Consider the following 21,037-nt stretch of genomic DNA (forward strand, 5'->3'; position numbering starts at 1 on the left):
CTCAGAACTATAACTATAACGTTAAATATGAAATTCTACCATAGAAAGAGAGGTTTGGTCACATCAAATTAAACTGCCAAAACCATGCATTATTTTTAACATAGAAGTACTGGTGGGAGCAAACATACTGTGCTAAGATCATTAATCTTGCAGCTATATCAAAGCAAAGAGCATCCTCATAGCATTTGCTTATAGGATGTGTTGTGGCAAATCCATACTTCAGTGGTTTGTAAGCATGGCTCTGGAGCACAAGGCATGGGGGACTGAATGTGGAACCCTTATGGTGTTTCACTACTTTTCCCAGTACTGCTACAGGTTGATTTCCTTATATAATGGATTCTATATCTCCAATCTTTTTTTGAATGAAGAAATGGAGGGCTCACTGAATTTAAAAATTAACATCTGACAAATTACATAATCACATGTATTAAGGAGTGTCTATAAATAAATTAACAACAGAGAGGTAATGCAATAGGACATCATATCAAAATAAACACTGAAATAACTTTGCAGAAACTTTACTTTATGGCTTTAAGAACAACAAAATGTAAAGCTGACTTCAAAACAGTCAAACACATTATTTACATAAAATTTTGTCTCTTAATAACAGACTGTTAAATGCAGTAAATGCTGTCAGGAAGCAGGTTACGAATGAAAATAGTTGTTTTTCTAGTGAGTAGTACATATTAGCAAAGGGGTTTGGTGGAGTGCTTTGGCAATAACGCCCATCCAGTCATATGTACTCCATCACATTGCTAATTCCTAAGGTGGAAACAATTATTAGGTGTTGGTGTTCATCTGTTTTACTGAATTATCCCCATTGGGAGGTATATGGGAACACTATGCTGTCAAGGTTGCAGAATTAAATGAACAGAGATGACAGTAAATCAGGCTTTTTTCCTGTATTCTAAAGGTTCCTGCCCAGTTACTTAAAATGCCATAAACATAAATAGTCGTCTCTCATCAAAGTATTCATGACAGATGACTTCAAATACAGCACTCTAAGGCAAAGACACTTTCCAAGTAGCAGGCAAACTTTTATCACTGACAAATAACAATGAACTACTTACAAGCAGAATATTAAAACACACAGCACAATCTAACACATGTGGTTTAGTGTCCCTACAGCACAACACAACACTACTGCAAACTAACCTATCCCATTTATTTATTTTTTTTATTCCTTTCATTTGTAAAAAAACAAAAATATATGTAGCTACAAAACAGTATATTCATACAGAAACTACTGGGATTCAGATTCTTAAATATTTAATATACCTTTCATGTTAGAATGTAAGGAGCTGAGCACATTGTTTCAAGGAATTTAGATATTTAATTGAAACTATTCAAACCAAAAATCAAGAGAATAAAAGTCACAAGAGAGTCCACAGACTTATTTCACCATCCAAATATGTATGACAGCATCATCTCCAGTGATTCCAGCAGACGAGCTCTAGGGTCTGCCTAACTTTAGTGCTTGACAGCACTGTTTTACAGCTTTGTGAATGTATGTATACTTTTTAACAACTGCACTGAGGGCTAGAGATGTGATGGACTCACTTTAAGGAGGGAAAATGATCTTAAGTTTGCAATTTTATGCCCTTTTTAAGTTAAGGAGAAATCCCAATCCTGGGAATTTGAGAAAAAACAGTAGACACTGAAGGCTTCCGTGGCTAAGAAAGTAGTCTAATGTTTGTGAGATTGGTTGTTTTAGCTGCAAATTGCTTTCCTCTGTTATATGCACCTGTGTGGTTTATGTATTTCTAACTGTATGTGTTATGCATTTTAAAATAGACACCTCTGGAACTCTGATCAAAAATAATTATCCTAATTTTAAAAAACCCATAGATTTTAGGTCAATCAAATGGGTCAGGGGATCTCCAGCCTAGGCCCTCCCACCCACGCAGACACTTGTGCTACAATCTACATTTCTACGTCCTCCTAAATGGGTCCTCTGGAGTGTATTAGAGTTCTGTTAGGGCTGCATGGTGACAGCCTTTTAAGCCCTGCTATGCTGCAGTGTATCTTTTGTTTCTTTTCATTTGCATCTGTATTATACTTTGTTCTAGGGAAGATGAACTTTGAGACTTCTTTTGTTTGTTTGCTTTTCTTTCTATTTATTTATTTATTAATTATGTACACAGTGCTCTGCCTGCAGGCACTGGATCTCATTACAAATGGTTGTGAGCCATTGTGTGGGTGCTGGGAATTGAACTCAGGACCTCTGGAAGAGCAACCAGTGCTCTTAACCTCTGAGCCATCTCTCTAGCCCCGTTTGTTTGCTTTTCAAGACAAGGTTTCTCTCAGCAGCCCTGGCTACCCTGAAACTCGCTCTGTAGACCAGGCTGTCCTCAAACTCACAGAGATCCATGCGCCTGCTTCTGCCTCTGGCGTGCTGGGATTAAAGGCATGTGCTACTACTGCCTTGCTGAACTTTGAGACTTAAATTCTGGCTAAACATAGCAATAGCCTTTTAATCTTTCTCCTTGGAGTCCCGTGCCTATCCCAGGCCATTCCTCTTAAAAATAGAAAATTGAAAATATACACACATCTCCTCTTCCACCCTAAATACTGGAATTACCCTGAATAATTCAAAGTCACTACCCAATACAGCATTTCTTCTTTTCAGTTTTGAACCCCTGATTACTATAATCTTCAATACTCGGTTTCCCCATCTGATCATCTTCATCTCTGCATGTTGGAGGTGTCAGTCTTGGATTGCTGTTTCTAGTCTTCACAATCTACCACTAGCTATTCTTTTTTCTGCTCCTATTGTCTCCCTGACTCTTTCAATCCCCTTCCTCCTTACATAACCAAATCAAAGGAACTACCTTCTACTGAGTGAGTCCTTACTTGCTGAGGAGTCTCACACCTCACATTGTAAAGATAGGGTGAATACTGTACTGTTTTAACTAGCACAGGTGCTATCAATATCTTAACACAACTTTCATAAAAATATTTTATGTAGCACATTTCTAGATGAAAGCTTGACATTTTAAACTATTTGAATACTTCTAGTAAAATGTTTTTCATCTTTGAATAATTTATTATTTTGCACAGAATAGTACTATGAGATATACATTATATATATATATACATATATAAATGAAAAAGAATCCATCTGAAATATTCCATCTGAAGATGAACCCATTTGTTTCTACAGGGATGTGTGAGGGTTACACATGCTTCATTCATAGCCTTTCCAGTTCTTGCATGGTGCTGAACACCATTACTTGCTGAACTACCTTGCCAGCACATCTCCGTTGCTTTCATTTGAACATTCCAATAAACTCATAATTGAATCTTGTTTTGACTTTTTGTAGGAGCTGATACTGGGTATCTTTATGTGCTTCTTGTCTCTCTGCGATTTTGTTCATGTGAAGTGTCTCCTCTAGGGCTTTGCCGCCTGTTTAAACTGCAATACCTGTTTCATATCATTATACACGGAAAGTACATTCTATACACCGGGTGTAAATCCTCTGTAAACTATGGGGTTTCCAGTCTAGTGCAGATGTTCTCTCATACTTTTGAGTTCTTTTGAGTTTTTTCCCCTCTAAAAATAGATATTTAGTTTTGATCATGACCATTTTGTGATGTTTTCTTTTTAAAAAAATTATTTTATTTTATTTGTATGAGTGTTTGCCTGCATGTATGTCTGTGTACATTTGACTGCCTGATGTCCAATGGAGGTCAGAAGAGGGCATGGGATCCCCTGGAACTAGAGTTACAGACAGCTGTGAACTGCCACATGGGTGATGGGAATGGAACCCTGGTTCTCTGCATGATCAGCCAGTGCTTGTAACTACTGAGCTATCTCTCTGGTCCTACGTTGTTGTTTTTTTATTCTTTTATGAATCAGATCTTCAGTGATTAATCAATCATTCTACCAGATGAGACCACAAAGATTTTGTTTTCTTCTAGAAGTTTTACAATTTCACATTTTGTGTATGCGTTTGAGACCTAGTTTGAGTTGACTTTTATATAGGACTGCAGTGCAGGCTGCTCCAAATTTTGTGTGTTTCCGGTAACATTTGATGAAAAAAAGGTTCATTGCTTCTCTAGTACACTGCCTTTCTAATGTCACGGTTGACAAACAAACAAACAAACAAACAAACAACAACAAAACCCTCTTTACTTTTGAAGTTCCAGCTGCTATTCCAGCTGTTCTCGGTGCCTGTATTCTGGAACAATGTCTTCAGCATTTCTTTGAGAATGTGGCTTCTGCTAACAACTTAGGTGAGAACACTTTCATTTTGCCATAATTAAAGTTAAGTGTTTTTTTTTTTTTTTTGCTGGATATAAAACTTTGAATTAATAATGCTTTTTCTGGGCTCTGTGATTTTTACAAGAAAGCTATAATCTTGTGAGCTTTTGTTCCACAAGATGTAACACATATTTTGTTTGTTTATTTGTTCTTACATGACTTCTTTCAAAAATTTCCTATCTTTAGTTTTCAGATTCATTATGGTATGTTTAAATATAGCTTTTAATATTTTTTCTATTTGGAGTCTCTATATTTAAGTCTCTAACTTGGTATCTTCTATGAAATTTCATGTTTTAACTATCTTCTTAAAGTAACTTTTCTGTACTCATTCTCTTTCTCTCTCTCGTCTCTCTCTGTCGCTGTCTCTCTTTCTCTGTCCCTCCCTCCCTCTCTCCCTCTTTCTCTCTCTCCACTGACTGGAATGACAGACCTTCTGACACTGTGCCATAGGTTTATGGAGTCGGCTCATCCCCGTTCTTCAACTGTGAAAGCCCATGATCTATCTTTAAGTTCCTGTTCTTTTCCCTGTCAACTTCTTTCCGCTGCTGAATGCACACAGCTAAGTTTTCATGTCAGTGGCTTCATTTCCCCTTTGAGTTCCTTTTTGTGCACTCCATCTTATTGTTGAGATTTTACTCATTGCCATTTTTTAAAAGACAATTTGCCTTTATTTCTTAAATGTTAGTTACAACGGTTGCATTAAAATCATTGACAGTTCCTCATCTGCAGCATTACTGGTTCAGCATCTATTAGTTATGCCTGCTTGAGAAATGATGAGCTTTTCCTGGCTCTCTTCACTGAGCAAGTCTGGAAGGCACCAGAGGATTCTGTGGGACACTGGGTGACATGAACTTCTTTTGGAGAATTTCTTTTTACTTTAGCTTTTCCAATTAAACCTGTCTGCCTTGCCTTGAATAATTAGGTAGCACTCCTGAAGTCAGTTCAGCTCAGGCTTTGGGCACAGAGGATGGTAAAAATAATTTTTAAAACCTCGTATTTCTAAACCTCCTTTCCATTTAGCTAGTGATATTTCATCATTTCAATCAATAGTTTTAATACTTAATATAAATAATTAGTAATTAATTTCAACACTGGAATGACCTTGGCCTCCAGGTTGACATATCTAGATTAAAATCTACCTCTACTACTATTAACTATGTAACACTGGGCAAGACATTAGCCTTCTATCAGTTTTATACTTCTTATGTGTAAAATGGAAAAGTATTATCTACCTTAGAACAAAAATAAGGCACTATTCTCATGTGGTCTTCATTTACCATGGTCTCCTATTCCTTGTTCTCCCTCTCTGTTCTTGATCCAGCTGGGATCTCCCGCTCCCCCAAGCTCTCTTTCCCTCGGCCCTCGCCCTTCATTACCCCCAATCATGTCCAGGCTGTTCATGTAGATCTCTTCCATTTCTCTGTCATTGGGCGATCCCCGTGTCTTTCTTGGGGTCCTATTTTCCAGGTAGCCTCCCTGGTGATGTGAGTAGCAGTCCAGTCATCCTTGTTCCACATCTAGTATTCTCCTATGAGTGAGTATATACCATGTTTGTCTTTCTGTGTCTGGGTTACCTCACTCAGGATGATTTTTTCTAGATCCATCCATTTGTCTGCAAACTTCATGATGTCATTGTTTTTCTCTGCTGAGTAGTATTCCATTGTGTATATGTACCACATTTTGTTTATCCATTCTTCAGTTGAAGGGCATCTAGGTTGTTTCCAGGTTCTGGCTATTACAAGCAATGCTGATAAGAAAATAGCTGAACAAGTGCTCTTGTGGTGCGGTTGAGCATTCCTTGGGTATATGCCCAAGAGTGGTATAGCTGAATCTTGGGGGAGATGGATTCCCAATTTTCTAAGAAAGCGCCATATTGATTTCCAAAGTGGTTGTACAAGCTTACATTCCCACCAGCAGTGGAGGAGAGTTCCCCTAGCTCCACATCCTCTCCAGCAAAGATACCCCCACAACAGACTGCTGGCAACGGTTGAGAGACAGCCCGAACTGACCTACTCTGGTGATGGGATGGCCAAACACCCTAATTGTTGTGCTAGAAACCCCATCCAACTACTAAGGGATCTAGATGCAGAGATCCATGGCTAGGCCCCGGGTGAATCTCTGGGAGTTCAATTAGTGAGAATGAGGAGGGTTTATATGAGCGAGAATTGTTGAGACCAAGGTTGGATAAAACACAGGGACAAATAGCCAAACAAATGGAAACACATGAACTATGAACCAATGGCTGAGGGGTCACCAACTGGATCAGGCCCTCTGAATGGGTGAGACAGTTGATTGGCTTGATCTGTTTGGGAGGCATCCAGGCAGTGGGACTGGGTCCTGTGCTCATTGCATGAGTCGGCTGTTTGAAACCTGGGACCTATGCAGGATCGCTTGGCTCGGCCTGGGAGGAGGGGACTGGACCTACCTGGACTGAGTCTACCAGGTTGATCTCAGTTCGCGGGGGAGGCTTTGCCCTGGAGGAGATGGGAATGGGGAGTGGGCTGGGGGAAGGTGAGGGGGACGGGAGGGGTGAGAACAAGGGAATCCGTGGCTGATATGTAGAACTGAATTGTATTGCAAAGTAAAAATAAAATAAAAATAAAAAAAATAAGGCACTAAATATGATATGCCAACTGCTCATAAACAGCTGCACCCAGTAATTGGTCCTACCAGCATCTTATCAGGAAACAGAATCTAAATATTAATATTTCTATAAAAAAGCCCAATAAAAATTAAGAGACAGGCCTGTTAAACTCAAGGGTCTGCTAGATTCTTTGGATTTGATATAGGCAATTATGGCATGTAAGAGTAGGAAATATAATCCTCAAAACTAATATAGATTAAGAAAAATAGCCCAAGCTTATATTAATAGTATTGAAACTTGAGATACATATTTTAAAAGGATTTTTCAAATTTTAGACAGTGGAAAGAAAGAGCAACAAAATTAATTTCAATGCTAAAGTATGTTAGGTCCTGTAGCATGACTGAGTAAAAACCCAGAGTTGGCATAACTGTGTTAAAAGTAAACATTTTGACATGAGGTAGATTATTATAGGAATGACATTCGTTCATATTTAATGTAGAGTGGATAAGCAGAATTTAGACATGATTAGCATTCAGTTCCCACATTGAAAATGCTGTGAGATACTGGGAAAGACAGACACAGTGCAAGCCTTTCAAACAGAGCCCGACTCAGAACTCCTGCAGAGTGATGAGAAGAGCAGGGCTAGGAAAGTCAGAGAGAACCAGGGATTGCTCTGGACAGAGGAGACACTGGATTGAGAGACTGCAGGTCTGAACAGGGTGAGCATACTTTCTTATCTGTTCTGTACACAGCTTCACTGAGCAGTTGAACTTATCTTTATCAACATAAATCAGATCCTGTTGCCCTGCAGTTCAAAGTTCTTATTGTTTTTATGCCTCTCCTGACACAGTCACACATTTTCAGTATGATCTATAAGGTCTCAGATCATGTTGCTCATATATTACTCTCCTGTCGACTCTTCAAACTACTTCAAGCTATTAACTCCACTCTTCATTAAGTAGTTGACAAACTATTCTGTTTCTGTTCATCTTGTTAATTTTCAGGTCAAAGTTTTGGTAATATTTGTCTCCTGAATGACTTAAATCCCACTATCTGCAGACACCCATCTAACAATCACTTCCAATTTTAGCTTAAACAGAGCCTCTTCAAAGAACTCTTCCCTAATAGAACAAAAGTCCTGGAGGGCCTTTCCTTGCTGGCATTTTCCACAACTTGTGTGTTTGTTACCTCTTATTTAATATCATTGTTTCTAATAGCCAACAAACCAGGCTAGAGGACAAGTTTGCTTACAACTATGCTAGCATAGACAGGAGTCAAGCTTTAATTTGTTGACAAAAAAGTGAATAAAATAAAAATAACATATTGGGGTGTTATTGCATTTAATAGGCTCTTTGCAAGTAGTCAAAAAACAAACAAACAAAGGAACAAAGATGTACTAGATATCTTACATCGGACATTTTACATACATAATTCATTTTACTAATAATGTAGAAACTATTTACTCATTTTATTCACTACACAACTTGAGGAGCAGGGAAATTCTTTGCTGAAGGTTAATAAAATACTCAACAAATAAACAATAGAGCTTCATGTTATGAAGCTCACAACCTATATGATAAAGACCACCTCTAAAACAAGCCCAAACACCACTGACACATGGTACTACAGCACACAGACCTTCAAGAATGAATTCATTTCAAAAATACATACTGAATTTAACTTTAGGTAAATATAAAATAATAGGATTCCTTGAGGATCTATCAAACAACCTTGCTGTTCTTTGTCCCTCCTCTCCTTTTCCTTCTGTACTGACCTTCCTCCCTCCTCTCCAGCTGGAGTCCCCCTGCTCATCCCCCCACTTTGCATCATAGCACCTCTACCTGCTATTTCCCTCTCAAGCGTCCCCCACCCCCTGGGCCCTTTTTACTTTCCTGGTTTCTGCTGTTATTTCAGGTTATAGACTCACACCTGAAGATTTGGAGCTGAGACCCACCGACAAGAGACTATAAACGTATTTGTCTTTCTAGTCTGGGTTTCCTCATCCATATTTTCTTTCTAGCTCCATCAATTTGCTTGCAAATTTCATGACCTCATTTTTTTTAACAGATTAGTTTTCCATTGTGTTTATGTACCACATTTTCATTATTCATTTATTTGTTGAAAGACCTTGAGGTTGTTTCCCCTTCCTAGATATTATGCATAGAGTGGCAATGAACATTGCCTTCTTTGAGGGGTAGGGTGTCAAGTCTTTTGGGCATATGCCAAGGGATGGTATAGCTGGATCACATGGTAGATTTATTTTCATTTTTTGAAAGATTCTTCACACTGATTTTCAGAGCAGCTGCACCAATGTGCATTCCTACCACCAGTGATGAGGTTTCCTCTTTATCCACAACCTCAGCAGCGGTTTTTGTTGTTGTTGTTTGTTTGTTTGTTTTTTAAATCAGTTCTTTTGTTGATCTCTTAACCATTCAGACTAAGGAGAGATAGAATCTCAAAGTTGTTTTAATTGGCATTTCCCAAATTGCTAAGAATGATGAACACTTTTTGAGGTACTTCTTAGTTATTTTGATTTCTTCTACTGAGAACTCTGTTTAGATTCTTAGGCCATTTTTAAAAACTGGGTCATTTTTTCTCCCTGACTCTTTGTTTTTTGTATATTCTTGGTCTATTGTTCTTTGTATATTTTGGGTACTAATCTTTTATCAGATATATAGCTACAAAGATACTCTTCCATTCTGTGGGTTTCTTCTTCACTTGATTGGTTGTTTCTTTAGATGTACAGGAGTTTTTTTGTTTTATCAGGTCCTAGTTGTCAACTGTTGGTCTTAATTCCCAGAGAAATGGAGTCCTATTAAGAAAGTCCTTTCCTAAATTTATATAATGTAAGGTACTACCTATGTTTTAGTTTAGTAGTTTTAGCACTTCTGGTTTCAAATTATTTCTTTGATCCACTTGGAGACAATATCACAAGGGTGATATATATGGGTATAATTTCATTCTTCTATATGTGGACATGGAATTTTCTCAGGATCTTTGTTAAAAATGCTTTTTCAACATTTTCTTCAATGTATGCAATGAATTTTTTTTTGTCTCAAATGTCAAATGGCTGTAGTTATAAGTACTCATGTTTGGATCTTTTATTTTATTCCATTGGTCTATATCTCTGTTTTTGTGCCAATATCATACTGTTTTTATTATATAGCTCTAGAATATATTTTGAAGTCTGGAATGTAAATACACACACAAACACACACACACACACACACACCCATTATAGCACTTGGGCTGATAATGCTCCTGATAAGAATCACAGACTAACAACAGCCCCAGTATCAGGCATTAAAAACTTGCTTTTGAATGATTAGTAACAGGTTATTCACAGTACTCCTTAGACCAGTGGTTCTCAACCTTCCTAACCCTGCCACCCTTTAATCCAGTTCCCCGTGCTGTAGAACCATAAAATAATTCCATTGTTACTTCACAACTGTAATTTTGCTACTGTTATGAATCATAATGTAAATATCTGATATGAAGGATATCTGATATGTGATCCCCAAAGGGGTCATTAGTCACAGGTTGAGGACACTGCCCTGAACAATATTGCTGTTACCCTTGGTTGCTTCTCAGAGGTTGATGGTAAGGCCCTATTGCTGGAGACACTGTACACTTAGGGCACAGTATTCAGTTTATTTAAGCTAGATCTCATGTAAAAGCCTCTTGCCTGTGGCCTAGCTTCTATAGTACCAGAAAATACTATGCAAGCTGCCAACGGAGGGAAGCAATTAATGGCCCTAACCAGCTCAGACACCTGTGAACCACAACAATGACCAGTGTAGCAAGATATCTGTGAAGGTGCAATAAGTGGCACTCACATGTCTGTGGTAACCAACATCTGTCTAATTCAACTTAAAGCCCAATCCACAGGAGAGAAATCATGCCTGGTATTAGAAACCTGGTCACCGTTCCAGAGTGAATGAGTTCAAGAATCTTAGAAAAGAATCTACTGTTGACACTTTGCTAGACCAGCATAATTCCTAACTATATTCTAAAAGTTATTCTTAAACCCACAGGTAAGTGTAGTTACCACTCCTCTTCAAAGACAAATGGAGATCATCACAGAAAACTATTTTTGGACACAATGCAGAGATGAATGGATTGTGAGGATTCCATACAAATTGGACACATCTACAGCACAGCTCCTGCATCTATGGCTCAGAGAACATCATGTAAGAGGAGACAGAAAAATTCTAAGAGCCAGAATACCAGGAAGTAGACTAGAAATAGCTGTTTGAACCAGACTGAAATAATGACAGTATCAATAGATATGCTAATGGTGTAGGAAGAAAATCTCACTGGGTTCCTACAGAAAGAATTATAGGCAACTAATGACTTCGGAGAGATGGAGAATTAGCCTCTCCCAAGCATGAGCCCTCTAACTGGTTATTCAATACAAAGTGGTCATCCCTGAAGCCATATACACACTAACAACAAAAACAGACTCAGCAGGTTGCACTTACATATTCACGCATATTTACACATATTTATTTAATAAAAATCAAAGAATAAGAAGCTGTTAATTTGAGAGCGGGGGACATGGAATGAGTTGAAGGGAGGGGGACTGGGGGGCTGGAGGGAGGAAAGGAAAAGGGAGAAGTGCTATAATTCTATTTTTTATTAAAATATAAAAATAAATAAATGTAAAGAATATGTATTGAGCATCTGTTATATGTAGGGTACTATACAATGGGTATAGAGTTGAAAATCCATAATAACAGGTGAAAGAAATACACATTTAAAATTTTAAGGCCATGAAAGAAATTAAAGCTAATGAGTTCAGAGAAGTGACGAAAGGACAGAAAGTGTGAGAATTTGATAAGGTGGCCTAGAACGCCACTTGAATCTGAAGGGACTAGGAGAGGAGACAACATGCAAAGTGAGGTCAGCCTGTTCACAATGAAGCAGAAGCCAGTGCAGATGCAGTAGGGAAGCTATGAACTGTGAGGTACACATTACGAAAGGAGGCCAAATAGACAGCAAGGGAACCAAAGTAACCAAGGGAGCACAGAGCTTTGACTGTCAAATACTGCTAAGCAGTCCAGAAAAATGACCTCTAATCAAAACATGGCCACTCCACTTGGAAACATGTTTTTCAGTCCCCTTGAAAGATAATATGAAAATGCCAATGTGCAATTAATTCTATTTCTTGCTGAATTAAAATGAGAACTGTGAGAACATTTGCAAATCACAAGCATTCAAAAGCAACTGTTAATTTACAATATTTTCCCAGTACATTGAGAAATTCACGATTCCCATTGGAATACAGGTAAAATGCTGCTGGGCTTGCACACAACTCTCTAATAAATACATTGCTGACTGTAGTTTTATGCAGGCACAAAGACTTTTGGTGTTTGTTGGACGGACTTTGCTCTGAATTGGTATGCCCCTTCTGGAGGGAGGCTTATGGAACTTTAGAAATAAAACATGCCAGGCTCAGGAAGCTCTTGAAATGTAAAGGACTCACAAACCCCTCTCACAGTTCTATGGAAAGTGACAGTTAAGGGGAAAAGGAGGCCTCAGATCTGCACTTTGTTTCAAGTAGTGTAGGGAGCTGCAAGAACGCAGCTTGCATGAGTTGTTGCCATTGCATGGAAGTAATTCTTAAATTATGCTCCTTTTAACACATCCAATTAACCCAGAGTCAGTTACTAAGTTAGATTTGGGTATAACTGTTTCTTTAGTCTGTTGTTGGTACCCTATCTGGGGTGGATAGACACATGTTCATGTCTCTCCAGAAAAAGGCACACAGTGGCACCTGTCTAGGAATGGATAGAACCAAAGATGGGTTCTAGGGAGGAGTGACTGCATGGCCTGAGATGGGTGATGAGACATGCAGCTGAGATTGATGTGTCTGAGGGTGGCACGAGTGGCAATTCCACCATGGCTAAATTTTCTGTGTGACATGAGGTTGTGCACCTCCCTGACAGAGTGGCATTGCATATTTTCCCCTTGAAAGGTGATAAGATATGCAGCCAAATCTGAGCCACTTGAGAGTGGAGCATCCTTAAGGTAACACCAATGTGGTAGGTCTCTTGATTAATGGAGTCTGCACTGCAAATGCAGAGCCTGAGAAGATAATGCAGTCTCTGAAAGTAACATGTATAGCTGCTATGTGCTTATTATAAATGTCAAGTACATGGTGTTCTTTTTCTAAGATGTTAGGCTACAGCATTACCTTAAATGCAAAAACACTACTATTTTCTTAAATCTTTCTTGTAAGCCCAGGACAGATTGTCAAGTCTCCTCTAACAGAATCACTTCTCCCAGAATGCTTCACAGTAGCATCAGTCTATATTCCACAAATCACCACACTGCTGGAAATTTAGTAAAAACATGTGAGGGGTTCAATAAAAGAGAGATATAAGAAAGATGACACCAGCAATCTAAACACAGTGAACTTTTTCATTAGTTTTTTTGGCGAACACTGTGTACAGACAAAAACAAAACAAAACACCTTATGTGCCACAAACTTCAGAAAACAGAAAATTTATATTTCAAAAAATGATCAATTTTGGTTTAATTATGCTACAGCAACATAAATGTAATTTGAGGTGAAAAATCCGTAAAGTTGAATGGCGAGTGAAAGAAACCATTCTAAAGTAGTGTATTATTTCTCTACAATAAGTGATTATATTTTATTACCATATAAAATAAAAGGTAAAAATGACAAACTTAATTTTGAAAATCTTTTAAAAAGGGAGGCACATCTTACACCTAACACTCTTGCATAAGCAAATGTTTTATCATTACCTATTACTCTAAAATATAGAGAAAATTTCAAAAAATTAAGGTTTTTAGCTGGGTGGCGGTAATGCATGCCTTTAATCCCAGCACTCGGGAGGCAGAGGCAGGTAAATCTCTGAGTTCAAGACCAGCTTTGTCTACAGAGTGAGTTCCAGGACAGCCAGGGATACAATGAAAAACGCTGTCTCAAAAACCAAAAACTAACCAAACAAACAACCAAACAAAACACACCATTTAGGTTTCCATTTAAACTATTAAAATGAAGATTTGAACTAATAAATTAGGCCCATTTTCATGTTTTCAATGATATTTAAGTAACAAATGTGTGGTCATGGTGAAGAATGGGTTTTATTTTCTCTTGTCAATTCTGTCATGTGTTACTTTCTCCCTCCATACCCATCCTCACGCACCTGTGTGAGACAGCCCCCCAGGCACCATGCTTGTTGGTGAGGATGTTGAGAATCTTCTGCTTTAGCTGGTTCGCCGTCACATGGTCCCGGTGCTTGGCCGCACTGATGAGGTGGTCACACATCTTCTCCTCCTCTCTCCTGTCAGCAGCATACTGTGCACACTGTGACTGTGAAGGTAGGCAACAAGAAAGAACACACTAAGTAGAATGAGAAAAATGATGCCTCCCCTTAAGCTGAAGGGAGAACTACTGAATTTAAACCCCCATTTGACAAGACCTAAGACTTTGTCCGAAGGGAGGCAGAACCATCTTTCAAATTAGAAAACTGTGTGCTCTTTTGAAAAGTATATATAAAATATTTTGAAAAATATTAACAAAATTAATAACTTTTATACTTTGGTTCACTTCTTAAAATCTGGTTTCAGTGTCAAAAATTAATCACTAAGAAGAAATGGTTCACTAAAACCTAAGTCTACCTTTTAAAACCAATTTAGCATGCCTCACATAAAATAAAGATATATGGTTTCAATAATTACTTTGAAAACAAAAATCTTGTCATTTGCCATATAATCTTTTTGCTTCCCGAAAGACAATGTAGTATAGAAGGAAAATTACTTAGGTATTTAGCAGACTGGGATTTTGTTTCACATTTTAAGCAGACTCTGTTTGCTTTTTGCACTTAATTTCTGATCTGTAAACTGAGGAGCTAAGACAAGGCTTTCCCAGTGTTCCCTTCTAACTCTTATTTTAATGCTTCAAAAAGTCTCACAAGAATCACTCTTATTCTCATCTTCCCAATTCCAAAGCCATCAATTGTCACATCTGCATCTTATTCCTGCTTCTTGATGATCACAGATGATCAACAGACCCTGTTAGGAAAATCTTCAATATAGAGCTGAAAGGAGACTGGAGTTTTAGATTAGCTACTGTGCAGACTGGCTCAGGCTGTGATTTTAGAGTTACATCTCAAACATCTAAGAAAATACATGTAACCAGCTCCAGTTGTCAGCATTGTGCAAGCACTAGGCATGGGGACATAGTCCAGTCTGCTGACACACATTCTAGGCAAGCTTTCTCTTCTGTAGAAAGAACCCATAGTAATCTAAGAAGGATTAATTCATTTTACAATTTATCTTTTTATACAGGGAATCACCAATTAGTACAAAGATCTACTGCAATAATGAGGTTAATATTTCATTAGCTCATTGGAGGGTAAAATTAAATTTTCATTTTTCTTCCTTAACAATTATAGTATTAACTAAGAAAAAAAAGCCTTAACTGTGAAGTACCCAGTTCAAATTAAATATGGTTCCCCCTTAACTGCAGGGTTCTATGAGGGTAACAGAGAATTGTCAAGCCTAGTCAAATGTCATCCTTCCTGACATTTTTTTTTATAGTTTAAAATTGATGTGTTTAGTACACGCACGTGCACACACACACACAAACACCCTCAACATAAATATATACATATACCCATACAGATAGACACAGATACAAACACCAATACATACACACACAAGCACATACACACACACTCACATATACACACAGATACACACATACTAGTGAATTTACTAACATTCTAACATGAAGTAAACAAATGTAAGCATTTGATCTGAAAAACCAGTGGGTATCCATTAAGTAACAGTGACTATTCTCTCAAAGTTAGACTTCTATTGGCACTGTGGATCCTGAGTCCTAAAAATGTCTCACCTGCATGTTCACTGCCTTCAGAAGCTTTCACTCCCCTTGCTGCACAGCCACAGGGGGACTAAATTCACCACTTCTTCAGAAAAAAATGTGACACTTAGGGTGAGTCTGAGAAAGTCTTACTTCTTACTAGGGAAGCCACAGATGCATGCACACAGGATGCACAGACAAAATGTCGCGATTTCTGAACAATCTTTGTGGTCAGGAGAGCAATTACAAAACAATGTTTAAACATTTCTTATGTGGGACAGTAATAAATAGGTGGCAAAGAAACACTGTCCTTGTCTTAATGGCCCTTTTGTTTAAAAATGAGCTGAAGGTCATAGCTAATATCTACATGCCTGAAAATATATTTGAAATGTTTCATAAGACAAATATTGATCTGTTATATCTCCACAAAACAACCTGAATTGTTTTTAGTAGAAATGATTGCCTCAGAATAGATCCTGCAGGCAATTCAGTTGAAATTCTAAATCCTATTTACGACCATAGTTAAAATGCAATTAAAGATTCTTTTTTTGAGTTCTGACATTTTATATATGAATATATTCTTCAAAAAAGAGATAATTCAGTTTTTCTAGCCATCTAAAATACTGCATGATGCCCTGATAAATATCCAACATTTTTATTGCTGAAGTGATATGAAACTTAACTTTGGTAAACTACCTGTCACTATACTTTTTTTTTTAACTGATGTTTCAAGCAGTTTTTTAAATACAGTATTTACAATGTACTGTACATCAAGTACCTGCTCTCCATCTGATCAATCAAGGGGTGGCTGTGTGTCTGAAAGTGACCGCAGCTATTTTTCTGTCTCATGCTTTTCAGCTAGCACGGGCAGAGATCACCAGACCTAGTCCATCAATGTGCATGACTCAGTGAGCTGCTCTACTAAGAGAAAAGCCCCATGGAAGCTAGAATGGCAGGCTCTCTTCTCTAGCTTCACTTACTGGCATGATGCACCAGGAAAATGAATTCTTGCAGTTATTAACTCCAAGGCCATTAGGAGCCTATGAAAGCCAACTATTAGACTATCTATGTATTTCTGAAATAGACTGTTTCAAAAATTGAGTGACCTGAAATACTGAACAACTGCTGTATTTAAAATAGTGAAATTGGGAGATCTGTTGAGCTCCATATGAGTCCATTCATAAACCACACCAAGCATCCACATACACCTAGTTGTTATGTAAAGCTCTAATAGATTAAAAACAAGGTTTTTAGAATCTCAAGTTTCTGTCTTTACAGTAGCTGAGAATGACATCAGGCCTCTCTTCCCCAATGGTGAGGAACATGACAGAGTGACAAGGTGCAAATGTATCAGTGTTTTGATTGACACTGAGGAAAATCTTTAAAAGCAGGGCCTAAAATGCTTTCAGAGGTATTTTCTCCTGAAGTATGTCATATGTCAGGTAACAAATGGGTGATGGTTGACTTTACAATCTTACCTCAAACTCTGCATGCTTATGTACATCCTCTGCTCTCTGTCTGTTCAAGATGAACTCAGCTTCATTAGCAACACGGACTATGTGGTCCTTCATAGCATGGCACAGCAATCTGAAAAGACAAATACCATTGAATTTACTGTTTCATGATAGCTTTTTTCTTGGGAGGGGTGTCCAATTACTTTACAAGAATACAATTTTACTATTTCAAAAATTATGCATAAAACTTATATAAAGCTAGATTATAAAGGAGAGGATATATCTTAATTACAACTGTAGCACGTTTAGCAAGGCAAATGATAGGCCTGAAGGACTCCTAAAGCTCCTAAATGAGGAGATTCTAAATTCTTAGAACTATAATGAAACAAAGTTTTAAACAAATGCAATGCAAAGTAGGGCACATTATTAAGCCATTTCTTTAAAAACTCAAGCTTTTCAAATATAATGGACAGTCAAATGCTCCTTCCTGCACCCTCTTCCCCCAGCTTCAGAACTTAACAGGCAGATACTGTTGTGTTTCCAGTGTGTGGCATGGACCATAGAGAATCCCCACCATTATCAGCCTCCCCAGCCTGTTCTCTCGTAGAGCTAGTGTGCTCAGCAATCTGCTTTCACCTGCTTTCCTCAAAGTGACCTGTCTTAGAGATCTTGTGACTGACACATGGGGCCCTCCCTCAGTCTTCTGCTAACTTCTTTCTTTGAGGCAGTTCTTTCCAGAATGGTGGCACTCTTCTGCAGCATTACTTTGACACTCCCATGTCTACTTTCTTAGTGGCCTGCTCTGTAGCTTCCTGTGCTCAGCAGAATAAGGAATGCCATGTAACTTGGGTTAATGGCATAGGATGGCTGGCAGCTTTTGACTTTTTTGGAACTCTCTCTTTGGAGTCCGCTGTCATGCTGCAGGCCACATCACATGAAAAGCCTTGGAGACCAGAGAGATGCCCCAGTCCCCAGGTCCAGAGAAAGTCTCAGTTCAAAACCAACCGAGCAGGTAATGGCAGGTCTAGAAATTCCATAAGACCAAAGGACTTCTTAGCAAATCCAGGCAAATGAGAACCACAGAGAGAAAGCAGCAATCTCTGGCTCATGGTGGCAGTCATATTGGCTGAAATCACCATGGCCAACTGTTAAAATTCTTTACCCTGACAGAATCCTCAGGAGTATCACTGTTTCATTTTAAATGTAAGACCCCCACCAGCTGCAACACTTGGGAGAGCAGGCCCTGCACCTTTCCTGGGCAACACAATGTTGCCAACCTTGTTAGTGCAGGTATGGGTGAGCCAGCCCCAAGGTGGTGAGCAAGAGAGAGGCTGTTCCCATCACCCATCTGTCTTGTGGTAATATGGGCAGGGAGAGTTAGACCTCCCCCATCAACAACGCCTGAGGCAGGTGGGAGAACTGGCCCTGAGGTCACAAGAGCAGCAGAGTTGTCTCTGCTCCCCACCAGCTGCAGCACTCAGGAGAGTAGGCCCTGTACCTCACCGAAGTAACATAATAGAGCTAGCCATGTTGGCAGAGGTGTGGGTGAGCCAGTCCCTGCCCCTTACTGCCTGCAACAGACATCAGAGCAACACATTTGACACACAGAACATCCCACAGCAGACCCTTCCTCTTACCAGCTGCAGCACTCAGGAAAGTGAGCCCTGCTCCTCACCTAGACAGCACAGCAGAGCTGGCCCATGGCTGGAGATATGGGTGACCCAGTCCTGATGTTGGGCAGGGGGGCGCTGTCTCCATTACTTGTCTGACATGTGGTGGCATGGGCAAAGAGAGATGTCCTTCCGTGCCCCCTCCCCTGCTCATCAATACCTGAGACAGGTGGAGGAGCTGGTCCTGGGGTCATGAGAGCAGGAGGGCTGTCCCTGCCCCTCACTTGCTGCAGAACAAGGGAGAGTGGCTTCTGTACCTCACCTGGGAAACACAGTAAAGCTGCCTCTGATGGTGTGGGTGTGGGAGAGCCCACTCTGAGGGTCTGAAAACAGGAAAACTGGCCCCACACCTCGCTCATTGCTATAAGGGTGATAACTGGGGCAGTGCTGGAGAGTTCACCCTGGTGATGAGGACAGGGGACAACTGGTGGGCAGACCAACCCTGCAGCTGCCCAGGCCCAGAACTTGGCCCATCCCAACATCCACCCCATCTATGATCTGCAGGAACACATAAAGGGACCTGACCTGCAGACCCAAAGCTGCAGGATCTTCACAACACAGGGCACCATCGGGATGTCCAAGAAGAGTCCCAGTGAGGGCCCAGCACTGATAGTGTAGCAAAAACCAGAGGCCTCGAACCAGACCAATGACTCTTTGCAATGAACACTTGCAAGTAAAGATATATGGACAAAGAAGTTCACTGTGTGACTCACTGTGTCACACTGCAGCTCCTATGATGAGATTTTTAATTTTTTCCCTTTTTCTCTTACGTTATGTTTTATTTTGGGGTGTGTGTGTGTGTGTGTGCAAGAGTGGATGCAAAGGGATGGGAAAATAAATGGGGTCAAGATACATAATATAAAAGACACATAGAATAAATAAAAAGAAAGTGAAAAGAAGAAGTAAACTGAAGTACCTTGTTTCATGTCAAAATCTGAAAAACTACTCATAATTTCACTTTTATATTGGATTTTTTTTCTTTATATTATGAAAAATGTGTAGTCCAGGCTGGCCTCGAACTCATGATCCTCCTGCCTCTGCCTCCTGCAGCAAATCCTACCGGTGCGCGCCACCACAACCGGCTATATTGGATATTTATTAACCAATATTTTAGAAGTAAAACATGTACTTTTAATACTTGTGCCATTACCCTTTGAGTAATAATTAAACATATTTTCATTTGTCAGCTGAAAACAGTGAAACTTTTTTTGTAAATTTAAAAAATATTTTATTTTTTTAATCATGTGTAAATGTGTATGTCTGTGTGTAAGTTCACACGTTTATGGGTACTTGTGGAGACCAGAAGAGGACATCAGATCTGGAGATGGTGTTACAGGTAGCTGTGAGCCACCCGATACAGAGGCTGGGAACTAAACTCCGTCCTCTACAAGAGCAGGTGGTATGCTTAACTGTCAGGTCATTCTTCTAACCTTTCCTTTTGCAACTAGGAATTATTATGTGACTTAAAAATATATATATTTGAAGAGTTAACTTCAAGTACTTCTGGCTTTCCATTAAAGAGCAAATTTACCAAGTTTCTTCTAATATATGAAGTATGAGAATCCTCAGCTCTCAGTCTCTCTATATTACCTAGGTCTTTTTAAAAATTCAGTTTTAATGCTTATATTTATTCATTGCCAGGTTATTCTCTGCTGAGATTTTAATCTGAAGTATTATTTTCAAGATCAAAAGTTTTGCTTTTCATAGTTCATTAATAACATCAGTCTCTCTTCCTTATTCAATTGTCTTAAGTTTCGATTAGAACGGCACAGGCTTGACTTTGTCCTAGAATTTGTGTTTATGGGGCTGGAGATATGCTCAGTGGCTCAGAGCACTTGTATTGCAAGCAGGACTTGAAGTTAAGAAGCCAGGTTTCCCTGTGTGCACCTGTAACCCACTGGAAGCCAAAGAGGTGGATTTCAAGTGCTCACTGGCCAGCTAGCCTAGCTGAAAAGGCGACTTGAGGTTCAGTAAGAGATCCCATTCCCAAGGCAGAGAACAGAGAAGAGTAGAGACAGACACTCCACCTCTCCCTCTTCCACAAGCATGTATGCACACCTACATATGTGCACATTACACAATACATCACAAACTCCCCAACACATAAAAAAACCTGAATATGTATTTATGAAACACCAACTCATAGGAATTCCTCCTATATTCACCACTACATTTGATCTACTTATGGCAGTCTACACTGGTTTAATAAAA

At 39.1% G+C, this 21,037-nt stretch overlaps 1 protein-coding gene across 6 annotated transcripts in view; it reads right to left on the reverse strand.

Moving 5' to 3' along the window:
* Nbea (neurobeachin) overlaps positions 1 to 21,037 on the reverse strand; it is a 558,359-nt gene that overhangs the window by 237,752 nt on the left and 299,570 nt on the right. For all 6 annotated transcript variants that reach the window (XM_052730144.1, XM_052730145.1, XM_052730143.1 and 3 more), the window contains 2 exons: positions 17,181 to 17,289; positions 14,024 to 14,190 (listed from right to left, as the gene is read on the reverse strand). In XM_052730144.1, coding sequence (XP_052586104.1) covers positions 14,024 to 14,190; positions 17,181 to 17,289 — 276 coding nt within the window. The remainder of the gene's footprint in view (positions 1 to 14,023; positions 14,191 to 17,180; positions 17,290 to 21,037) is intronic.

Source organism: Peromyscus californicus, unplaced genomic scaffold (assembly GCF_007827085.1).
Source record: "Peromyscus californicus insignis strain IS unplaced genomic scaffold, ASM782708v3 Scaffold_9__1_contigs__length_137607984, whole genome shotgun sequence".
NCBI classification, from domain to species: domain Eukaryota; kingdom Metazoa; phylum Chordata; class Mammalia; order Rodentia; family Cricetidae; genus Peromyscus; species Peromyscus californicus.